Source organism: Nilaparvata lugens, chromosome 10 (assembly GCF_014356525.2).
Source record: "Nilaparvata lugens isolate BPH chromosome 10, ASM1435652v1, whole genome shotgun sequence".
NCBI classification, from domain to species: Eukaryota; Metazoa; Arthropoda; class Insecta; order Hemiptera; family Delphacidae; genus Nilaparvata; species Nilaparvata lugens.
In genome coordinates this window covers 22,139,291-22,151,582 of record NC_052513.1, presented here as the reverse complement: position 1 = coordinate 22,151,582, position 12,292 = coordinate 22,139,291, and the positions used below count along the sequence as shown (strand labels likewise).

The 12,292-nt window shown below is 33.4% G+C and overlaps 1 protein-coding gene across 1 annotated transcript in view; it reads right to left on the bottom strand.

Moving 5' to 3' along the window:
• LOC111044830 overlaps positions 1-12,292 on the bottom strand; it is a 182,476-nt gene that overhangs the window by 49,549 nt on the left and 120,635 nt on the right. Inside the window, exons 5-7 of the mRNA XM_039436654.1 lie at positions 7,487-7,537; positions 6,952-7,061; positions 4,402-4,518 (exon numbers count right to left, since the gene is read on the bottom strand). Of these exons, the coding sequence (XP_039292588.1) occupies positions 4,402-4,518; positions 6,952-7,061; positions 7,487-7,537 (278 nt within the window). The remainder of the gene's footprint in view (positions 1-4,401; positions 4,519-6,951; positions 7,062-7,486; positions 7,538-12,292) is intronic.

Sequence of the window (12,292 nt, the reverse complement as noted above, 5' to 3'; positions counted from 1 at the left end):
TTTTGACGGAGAATTTATTATCGTAAATGTTTGTTGCATTGTTCCATGGTGTCACCGAGGCAGGGTTAACAAATTACTAGATAAAAGGTTTATTTAAATCGAGATATATATAAAAATTTAAAATAACATTTTAAAATAAAGTTTTATTGAGAACAGATGTAGAATGTGAATTCTAAACTTGTAAATTATGATTTTGTGGTGACGTGTCTGTAATGTTGGAGGCGTTGTCTTCGTGACATGCAACTTATGTCTTTTTCCTGTTCTGAGCTTCTTCTGAAAACATGGCTGGCTGTTGTGTGTGTAATTTTGTGCTCTGAATTATTGTCTGTTTATGTGAATTTATTAATGTTTTAAATTGAGTTTTAAACAGTTTATAGTGTTCTTTTTTGTGGATAATTTGTTTTTTCTGTATCCAAGCCAATAGCCACTGTGTTTCAACTGTAAACTAGATAAGTATTTTAGTTCGTAGTTACTTGAAATAATTAGCCTTAAGATATTTTCTCTTTCTGTATTTTGTGAAATTTTATCTGAAGATTATAAGTTAATTTGCTCTGAAAACTGGATTTCTCATTCATAGGCAATAGATCCATTCACAGTTTTATCAAGAATCTATTTTATTGGAGCCGACAACTGTCCTTGGTTTGATAGGTGTTAAATGCTATTCCAACCGTTTAAGGAAAAATTGGTAGCACGGCACTACCACTGAGCTAGAGCTGAGGTTTGAACCCAGTAATTTTGCGAGCCGGACGGCCTTAATTTTTTGTGAATTTATTCGCAAAAGAGGGAATTTAACAACTGCTCTTATAAATATCAATAACATCGTATCATCTGTAAAGGATTTGCAAAGGTTTACCACTTTACATAATAGCTTCATAACGTGGGGCTCTATCATGAGAGATAACCCTCCAAGGAGCACAACTTTACACTATGGATGTTATCCCCATCTCACAATTTCCCTATTCATCCTTATCCTGATTCAGAATAAAGTAGTTGATCTCTATAATCACAAAAATCAATGTACAGTGCCTATAATAAATAGTAAAAATAACAAAATTTCTAGCAATAATGCAACTTTTTCTAGGTACGAATTTCAAGGCTCATAAAATGACTTTTTCTCATTCACAGGCAGAAATTCCAATGATCATCATAATAGTGATTTGATTGAAATTGTTTGTATTGTACATTGTTCGACGTAAGATCAGCTACATCTTTAAGGTAATCAACGTATTTAGATTATCATGTTCATGAATGAAAGCGAGACTGTGATAGAAGATTAGTCAAACTGAAATATAAACATTATATACAATGCATATTTCTGATCAACTATAAATATAAATGATAGTATCAAGCCGAAATGAATTGAGCAACTGAATTTCAAAGTTACTATCCACTGTTCAAATCGCACTGTGATTTCCTTTTACTTCCAAATGGATTGAATTGCCTCTCTCTTCAACGTAACAATTATTGTAAAAAAAAACAGTGGAATGTGAACATCATCCAAATAGCATTTGAATTTCAATTTTCAGATCATGAAATTCATAAAAAACTAATTCTTGAGAGAATAGTAATGAATTGCAAACAGTGCAAGTAACATTGATACAAAGCGATACAATGAAAATCAACATAGATTAATTTAATACTGGACTTATCAAATTTATATTACCGTTAATTTATATTATCTATAAAACTTATAAAATGTAAACCAACATTTTAAATTTTCTCTACTGGAGCAAAACATCGATAGAAAATAAAGAAGAGCCCATTATAAGCACAATATACTTGTGTACTAGAATTCACTTGAACCAACTCATTACTTCAACCCTTCAATGATCACAATGAACTAGAATGGTATAAATACCATGAAATTGATAATCAGGTACAATTTTCAAATAGCTTCACCCAACTGAATCTGTGAATGCTAAGTCATAAGAAATCATGTTCAATAGATTTAATTTGAATGCTTCAAATAGAAAATTATCTATTCTTTTGGTGCCCTAATCAAAATCAATTTCAATCAACATCAATCGACATAAAGAAAAGCTTCTGCCAACCTTGTGTAATGAATGACAAGATGCGAGCGGAGGTGAAAAATCGATATGTTAACAAAAATAATAGAAGATGATGAATCATCTTTCAATTAATCTTATACGGTAGGGTACTTTGTGGTTGAATGTGAAACACTTTCATGATTCTCTTACCTTTTATGCATGCTTACTCTTCCTTAATTTGTATGTTTGCATGGCTTTCATCTTTAGAATCTACTGAATTTTCATATTGGACTGTCCAAATAATGTAGATTCAACTAGTAACAACGGAAGATAAGCTACTTTACAGAGAGAATCATAGTAAGTTTCAACTCAACAAGCCCAATGTATAAATTTTTTATGCCTCAGCCGTCATATATATTTGGCTCAACTGAAGGTATATTATCAACCTGGCTTGGAGAATATTAACTGTAGAAAACAGCAAACACTGCACGCTATGATTTTTCAGGAAATTGCCATTGTTAACACTATTGTAATATATGATTTATCTCAGTTTTTGACATTCAAAACTTATGATAAATTTTAGCATAGAATTATGATCATACACACATATTTAAAATATGTATTATATTATGTAATAGTATGAATATTTTATCGGTTGCAAACAATATCTTTGTCTGTCATAGAATGCATGATTTAGCACATATATATAACAACAAAATTATTTTAGAGAATTAAGATGTGAAAAATTAGTTTCATCACATGTCTAAACAATAGACAAAATTGATTGTTTCGAGTGCCATAGTGTGAATAAGATGCAACTTAGAAAGCAGTAGGCCTACTATTGTATTTTACTGTTTACTATGGTCACGGAATAAGCATACAGTAGTGTTTCTTTCCTCTGTGCTATGGTGAAGAGAGTCAGCCACGCCGTACCGCGTCAACTGTTTCCCCTTCCACAGCGTCAAATCGAATCGCAAATAAATAACAATATACATCAATGGATTCGCAATGAATGTAGCTACATTAATTATTTGGCTCATTTTCCTTTAAAACTACTTAATTCGAAGTTAATCGAAGAAAACAAAAAAATCAAATCACAAACCCCCTAAATTTTTACATATATATTATTTTATCAAGAAAACTGTTAATTTTATTGGAAAAATGAATATAACTTATATTGTAGTCCTTAATGTAACGAATCGAATGGCATATAATGGAACTGTTTCCGATCAATGGTTACAGAGATCATTGATCTCCCGTGTTTACCTGCATTTTTCAAGTTTTAGGGGGCTGGGGCGGAAAGCTCCAAGGGGATTTCTTGGGACTTTTGGGAGAATTACCCTCTGGGAGCGTTCTATCGATGGTGGGAGATTCAGCTTTAATTTTCGGATCGAAACTGCTTTTTTGGACCTTCATTGACTGGGCTATATATGATAGCATGGAATTTTCTCGGAAGAATTTTGCAGCTCTAGCTGTTAATTTATAAAATCAATAGCTTTTGAATAGTGATAATTGGACCACAAGAATGTTATTAGCAAAGAAAGGTTTGGTTGTGAACTAATACAATCTTTTCGATTGGTTCCTGTTATTGGTTGCCAGTTGGCTAAGAACGTTCTTATCCATAATTGTCCATGAAATACAGCTTTAAATCGTGTCTTTCTATTCAATAACCTATGATCTTGATGTACAACTATGAGAATCAATTATTTCTTTCCTCGAATATTCGAAAGATCATTATATGATCTTAGGCTATATTATTTTGGCTTGAACTGGAAATTCATTTTTCGCCACACTGCACAGAAAGCAGCTGTTTTCCAGTCCCTACATAGATCTGGAAGGCATTGTTTGCAGACGACTCTCGTCTGACGTCAGAACAGGTTTCTTTCCGGCCTAAGCCGTAAAGGATACCCTTTCCACCCGCTAACATGGAACTAAGAAAGGTGATCAAAAAACTTTTCATTATTTGTATTTATAATAATATCATCTTATTGTCATTTGAAAGAATAAAAAAGTATAAACTCAACCACCCACATAATTGAACAAAATCTTTTAGGTTATTTAGACAAATCAGAATAAAAAAAAAAAATACTTGGAAGATTTCCTGATATTCAGATTACCTCAGATTTGCTAGAGCTATCACCTTCCACTTCTGCTTTCGGAAGTGCTTAGTAAACAACTATTCTCATATTATGTATATTGTTTATTTTTGTGTGTGGCGAAAAATAGCGTTCGCACCACGGGCAAAAATGTTTTTCCGGCTCTCAATCTTTTCCAGTCCTCGGCCTACGGCCTCGGACTTGAAAACCGATTTCGAGCCGGAAAAGTCTCATTTTCTGCTCTAGGTGCGAAATATACTATTTTGAATTCCATTCAAATATTCTGAGTAATGTATTATGATATAATTTAATCTTACCAGTTCATGTTCTTCAAGGCCGTGTCGTTGCTTGTTACGTAGAGTGCGTTTAGCCAGATAGATTGCATACTCGATGTTATCAGGGCTTCGGTGTTGCCAGGGCCAATAATAAGGGGTCTGAAAAATTGATAAAATAATAAAATAGAATCAACATAAATGGAGAATAAGTTTTATTTCTTATGAGAAGTCTATTATTATTTCATGAATAGGGAGAGAGAACATTTTTATTGTCATTTATGCATTGTTATGTATGAACATATGCATTCAAAACAACGGAGGTCACTTTGAACATCATCTTTAGTCTTTTGGTATAAGTTTAATGTCATTTAGTTATGTTACTTTCATATAAAAATAAAACTTTTTCATAAAGAACCGAATATTTCATTTGCAATCAGCTACAACCTATGAGTTATTAGTTCTCTCCTCATAAAACAGCAAATTTTTGTGGTGTAATTTACTACATAAGAATACATTCTATTCAACTCTTATTTGTATTTAGTTTACATAATTATTCTTTTCAGAATTAAATTTTCTACAATTTTTATTGCGAAAAATTATTTGTTTACTGGTCATTAAAGGAAGTTATTGGGCATCAAACGTAGAAGTCTGTGTTTTTCTACTTAGATTTTTTGCATATTTCAACTTTTTTCTCAAAAACTACTCACACTACAGCTTCCAGACCAGTTTTATACAATTTTTCAGATATTTTTTCATATGAATCCAGCATAAGTTTTTTAAAAACTAGTCCCCAAACAATTCAGCATCGGTGTATTTCACCAGAGGAACTGAATTCCGAGCGAAAACTTTCACCCTGTATAGCTCGCTAATGAAGCGTTTATGGACATATATGTTTATAAGATTTTTATTTTTTTATTTTTACCCCTACTATCACATATTAAATTATTTTACCATAATTAAGTATCACTCTGTATTGGTAGAACATTATCTCTGTACAAAGTATTCTTTCTTTTTATTAGAAAAATTATGAATCTGATTAAGCAGTACTATATTCATGTATTAATTCATACCTTTATTGCATTTTCTCCACTTTATTTGTGATTTTATGACTAATAAATTGAAATTGAATCGAGATATTTTCATCCCGAGCCTTCGAGGGAAATAACGTCATCAATAAACGTCGAGTTATTGACTTTCCGAAATCAAGGTAAAGCCAAGCACAAGCACTTTGTAACGTGACGATGTGTAAGTAGTTAGAAATAGCTGATAAACTGTTGGAACTTATCTCAATCAATCTCGAAATCAGAATAAAAAATTAATCAGTGCGATAAACTATCAACGAGAAGTATGACAAGAAGTTTCTCATTTGATGGAAGTCTTTGAAAACGATTCAAGCTTTCGGTTCTAATTGCTTTCACCAAGTGGAAAGGACAATTAAATGCATGAATAAATCAAAAGCTGGAGGAATAAGAGGCACTTAGTTTGATAAAGGGCAAAATGGGCTGGGAATTATCAATATTGCAACGAAATTCATCATCGCAGGGAGGCTGAAACAGCTTGTATACCTATGTATATGCTATAATGTAAGGTGTACTAATGCAAATGTACGTGATACTATATACTGTAACAGTATGTGTACTTTTCGGCAGCCATTAGCTGCGATCCATTCAACATTTAGACAATGCACAGGATCAATGTCGGTTATTAATGGAAATTCAGAGGTTTGGATCATTACACAGAGCTTAGATTTTAGTTGTTATTAAGCATCCAAGTTGGAGGTTCATAATGGCCTATCATGTGTGGTTTTGATACTCTATCAATTAGTGTGGTTATGTATTACAAGATTCATAGGACAAGAAAAGTTTGAAATCCATTATGAAAGCATGTAAATGAGAAGACATGTTTCTAGAATGGATTTGACTTCAGTACTTCTTTTAGCTCCAAAAACAGAATTTATCCCTTCTTCAACTTAATTAGAAGATAACATCAGATTAGATTACATCAGATTAATAAAAACAGAGTCAATGGATTCAACAATCAGCTTAATATTTCATTTATGATTTATTACTTATTACCATCATCTTTTATTCGCATTAGAAGAATGTACATTACACATCTTCACTTACATTAGAAATACGTCACTCAAGAATCTCAAGCTTGTTTCTTTAGAATGAGAGTTGATTACCTCACAACATTATATATGAGATTAATAAGTGGAATCAAAAATAACAAAATATTACTCAAACAAGTTGATAGATTCTCAATTGCAGAGTTGATAATATTATTAATTTGAGAATGCTTCGCTACTGATTGCTATGAAGCATCAGATATCATTGTCGATCATGTGAAATACATCCAGTTAGAGACCTAATCGTTCATCTCATTTATTTTTGTATCAATCAGATATTCATCGCAATTCAAGTTTCTCATCACTCCCTCACATCTCACACAGAAGGTTTTGAAATTGATTGTGAGTTTAAGAACACTTGACTAAAAAACTATACTAAGGTCAGTTTTAGTGATAAATTGTAATATATGTTAATGATGATGGCTAGTAACTCTAAAAGAAAGGATCTCAACAAGATATTTCACCTGAAACCTGTAGAGTGATCCATCGTCCTTGACAACCAAGTTTTTTGAGTCATTTACAGGGAAGAAGTAACCATACTGGCACAGTTGGTTGGCTATGTGGACTGCCTCGACTGAAAACAACAATAATTCATTTATAAAGTTGAATGATCTTTAAAGTCTGTGATTCAACTTGTAGAATTGATGAGAATGGACAATTCTTTTTTGTACGAGGAAATCTTATAATCCAATCTTATCACATGAGTGTACCAATAATATCAACATTACGTTCATGAAATACAAAAATGGTAGTATTATTTCTGTCCAACAGGGTTGAAAATTGAGAAAAATTGATTTATCGCTGACGGATAAAATTTTTGAAATGATTGATTTAATCAATATTGTTTATGAAGAGCATGTGTTTCCAAATGGTGACGTCACCATTTGAAAACACATGCTCTCGACTAGAGTCGAGTCTCTTCTTGACCTGAGTCGCGTAAGTGTGAGTTGAGCCTAAGAGTTGAACCGTTGAAGTCAAAATTATAGAAAAAATTCTCACCAGATTCTTCAATGTCAAGGCGTTCCATGAGCCATTCTATGAGATCATATCCTGAAACAAAGAAAATAATGATCAAAACATGAAAGCTGTACCAATTATTAATTCATTGGAAATGCAATATGAATTAATGAAATCCCCACATTGGTATTAAAACCCTTCCTAAATTCCATTCAGTTCAAGAAATACTTTCAAGAAGTCCAACATTCAGTCAATAGCAAGCACAATAATGATGAGTGCTTTTTGAAAGAGAATTTCCGAATTTAGATCGAATGCTAAATCATTTCTTTTATAGGTGTGGTCTAATATCTCTATATTCGAAATGAAACAATATTATTTGTTCTCCGCTAATAAAAGAGTGACTGAAGTTTGATTTTGTTATTAAGTGTTGATAAGTATCTCGGAGCAACATTGAATATGAGAAACGAAATGAGTGAGACTAACTGTGAAAGAATCCAAGCTGGAAATAAAGCATTTTACGCGAATGCAAGCTTATTCAGGAGCCACCTGATTAGCAGAGAGGCCAAATTAAAATTACACCTCAGCTTAGTTCGCCCTGTAGTGACTTATGGCTTGGAGGCGTGGACTATGACAGAAAAGGACAAAAACAAGCTCCATGTCTTTGAAGAGTACTGCGGAAAATTTATGACCCAGTACGACAGGGTTTGGAATGACGAATCCGTTCCAACAAGAACTTGGAAGACTTGAGGTAAGGTCAGACCGTAGTTCGATTCATGAAGGCTCAAAGAATCAGGAATCAGGTGGTTGGGTCATGTGGAAAGGATAACCGCGAGCAGAATCCCTAAAATTGTGATGCGGGGAAAGCTTCACGATAGAAGTCAAAGAGGGAGACCCAGAGAGACAGATGGCTGGATGAGGTGTTGAATGATGTGACGAGTTTGGTAGTGAGGGGATGGAGATGCATAGTCAATGATAGAGATGCATGGAGGCTGGTAGTTGCGGAGGCCAAGGCTCACCATGTGCTGCAGCGCCATACAAGGAAAAGAAGAAGAAGATTGATACTTGACTGATAGTGAATCGTAACAAATAATAAATAAATAGGATTACGATGTTAGTCACTACAGTCATACCACGTCCAATCGAATATAGAGTTTAAGTTTGGCGTAATATAGTTTATTTATAAGTTTAGGATTCAATATGTAAGAAAAACATGTTCTTTTATTCATTCCCACCAATATGGTATTGCAATAATTCATTATCTCTGAGCGATAGAACATTCTAATCTATTGAAGAGTTCTTCAATAATTTCAATAAAATATTGTTTGCAGAATGCAATATCATTCCCGATAATAAACTTGCGTACATGCATGCTTCGCAGATGTTCTTCATGATAATCATGATTTCCTGGAACACTTCTTTGCTTGCGCATTGCAGCTTTTTGTATATTATAAAGAGTTGAGTTGGTCACGGTTTAATCAGAGATAGTAGTTTTGAGAGCGGCTGATACAAAAGACAAATGACTGGACAAAGACAAAGGGTATCGAGTCTGACTCCAGATGAGGTCTATCCAAGGAAGGCAGGAAAGCAGCACCAATTCCACAGTAAAAGACCGGAGGAAGGGCACAATATCCTTTCTGCGCCCCCCCCCCCAACCACTCGCCCCACCAAATCTTTTGAGCCTTGTTTTGGAGAGCAGACTAGGAATTTGATGAAAGCAAAGTCATAAAGGGGGTGGTTTCACTTTTTCCCAGTGAGCCAGCAACCCATAGCCCTTATCACCTCATCCCTGGCATTATCTTGCGTCAACCCTTCTCATCTTCTAAAACACTGTTCTCTGCTTAGAGTCTGTCTGCTTTGCTGATATCCTACCCTCTCACTCACTCGCACAAAAAATCACCTCTCCATCAATGTTCTGTGTGGCATTTCCTAACTACACTACCATGACTATGCTCTTTCAGATTGTTACTGACTTTTTCCTTCAACAGGCCTATCTGTCCTATTATTCCCTCATCGATCGATGTTTATTTTCATTCTCTTTCTCTATATTCTTGAATTTCATTCAACCAATAATCCTTTATTGTCATATAACACAAAGTGTTTTAACAAAAGTCAAAGATACAATGAAATGAATACAATCAGAGGAATTAATACAACAGAATTGGCAAAAGTAATAAACAGCAGTATTAAAATCAATAGTAATTATTGAAACAGGGTTCACATAATGAATATATTATTAGGTAGGCTATATCAGTATTTCTTATAATAAGTCACAACAAATAATCTCTTAAACAAAAGAAGTCCAAAGCTATTCAAAAAACTCTCTAACAGAATAAAGGCATTTTTCAATAAGTAAGTCTTTTATGTGTATTTTGACTAGTGATATACTCAAGAGTCTCACTTCAGGGGCAAGCTCATTAAATAACTTAATAGTCATACTTTACCAATTCCTATGAGTACTTGCATATTAGTTGGAATCAATTCTCACATTTAATCTGTCTTAACTTAATCTATAAATCTCAATCCCTCGTCGCAAACATTTACTCCATCTTATGGGAAGTCATTTTCTTCTATCTCAGCTCCTCTCATTTGAAATCATCTTCCAACTCTGTCTCTCACCATCTTCCAGAAACACACACATCGATTCTCTTCATTTCATTCCTGTTTCCTCGTTCTTAATCTATCTGTCTCTCTCTCTCTCTTTCGCATCCTCCTTCTTCCTTCCTTTCTCCTCCCAATGTCACCAAACGGCGATTATCTTCGAGAACGCTCAATCAAACGATTCTCGGTTCCTTCTCTCATCTCTCTCACTCACTTTAATCCAGTGCTCCATCTTCTCTTTCTCAGGAGTCATCTCTTGTGCAATTATTGGGAAGCTCCTTTGAAATACTCATTCGGCTTTTATTAATCCTCCTCGTGGCTTTTTATCCACCTCCCTAAGCCGTCTTCGCTCCACCAATCTTCAGCTTTCTCACAATATCTTGGATGCTATTTCCAGATAAAAATTCTCATTTATTTTCGAAAATTGAAAATGAACCATTATTTTTAGTATGTTAATTTTTCTTCCTTGGATAATAATGAGAATTTTCATGAATTCATTGGAATCATCTCATCTCTTATCTTATCAAGTTTGATTGGATTTTAAATATAGATGAGTTTTCATATTATAAAAAACGTGTGGGCTCGAAAAATATACTTCTCCATTCATGACAAGAGAATTTCCTAGAATATGATATTGAATGAAATAATAGTGTGTACACATACACACTATACTTCAATTCAATTCAATTTCAATTTATCGAAAACACACAAAACAAGACAAAACAAAATTACAAAGATTTACGAAACAAATAAAACACAATGAAATGTTACAAATATAAAAAACCATGGGCTTAGTGTTTGGGTGTGTTGGAGAAGAGAAAAAAAAGAGAGGAAGATACCTAGCCAACTATGGTTTCCCATGTAATAGGCAGGCAAAAAAGAGAAGTAATGAGGGAAAAAGGAAGGGAGAAATGGGGGGAAGGAAGAAAACAGAGGAATAGGTACTCAAAATAAAGGTAAGCGAGTCCACTGGAAAATGAAAAAACTAATGAAAAAAAAAATGCTGGAGCAGAAATCTCGAGTCATATATCTAAATGGAAGATGAAATTACTGTATGTCCAGTTTTTTATATCCAGTTTAATTTTTCCGCTGATCTTATTGTCCATGAGAAAGTGATTTGGTATGAGGTTTATTATTTTAGTACCTATGTGAATTAATTGCCTCCTTATACATTCAATATTAGTGTTATAGGTTACATATTTGTTAGAAGTGGCCCTTAGTTAATAATAATTAAGAGTAGAGTTTATTGTGAGAGGAAAATCGGATCTATATTTTATTAAGTACTCAATTACGGTTTTTATGTATAATTGACGTATAGTCATGACCTCAAAATCACTAAAAACCATATCCGTTGGATAGAGCCTGGATTTGCTTGATATAGTTTTAATTATCAGTTTTTGTGCTACAAATAATTCAGCAATATGACAGTTGAAACAGCCTCCCCAAACAACTATGCCATACTGCAGAATTGACTTGACTAGAGCATGATACATCATTTTCAGGTGGTTCTTATTAAGAATTCTGTTAACTTGGTAAAATTTAAAAGATAAATATCTAATTTTTCTACATATGTATTTAATATGAACATCCCATTTAAGGTTTTCATCAATTATAATTCCCAAATACTTAGTATTATTGACTTTTTTAATGGTGGGACAATCACAATTACCCAAGTTTAAATTGCACTGAAAATGTAGTCTCAAATCTTGATTCTCTTTAGGCTGCCCTACTCTATTTGCAGAGAAAGTTATGTAATTAGTTTTCTCAATATTTAAACTTAAGGTATTCTTATCTAACCACTTCTTAATTAAAAGCATATTATTTTCAGCTATAGTATGAACTTCATTCCATGAATTACCGTGAAAAATAGCTGCAGTATCATCTGCAAAGGATATCACAGTTGAGTTTAGAAGTCTTAAATTTAAAAAGTCATTTACATAGAGTATGAAAAGGATGGGAGAAAGTACAGTACCTTGAGGAAGACCATAAGAAGTTAAGTTAGTTACACTAGATTGATCATTTATGGTTAGGGACTGGGTTCTATTACTCAGATAGCTTTTGAACAATTTAAGCGATACTCCTCTGAAACCATAGGACTCCAGTTTATTGAACAAAGTATTATGAGGTATTGTATCAAAAGCTTTGCGTATATCCAGGAAGACCGCAATAGTTTTCTTATTGGAGTTTATTTTATCAGATAAAGTATTGATGAATTTTATTAGAGCGTCAGATGTACTTTTACCATTTTGG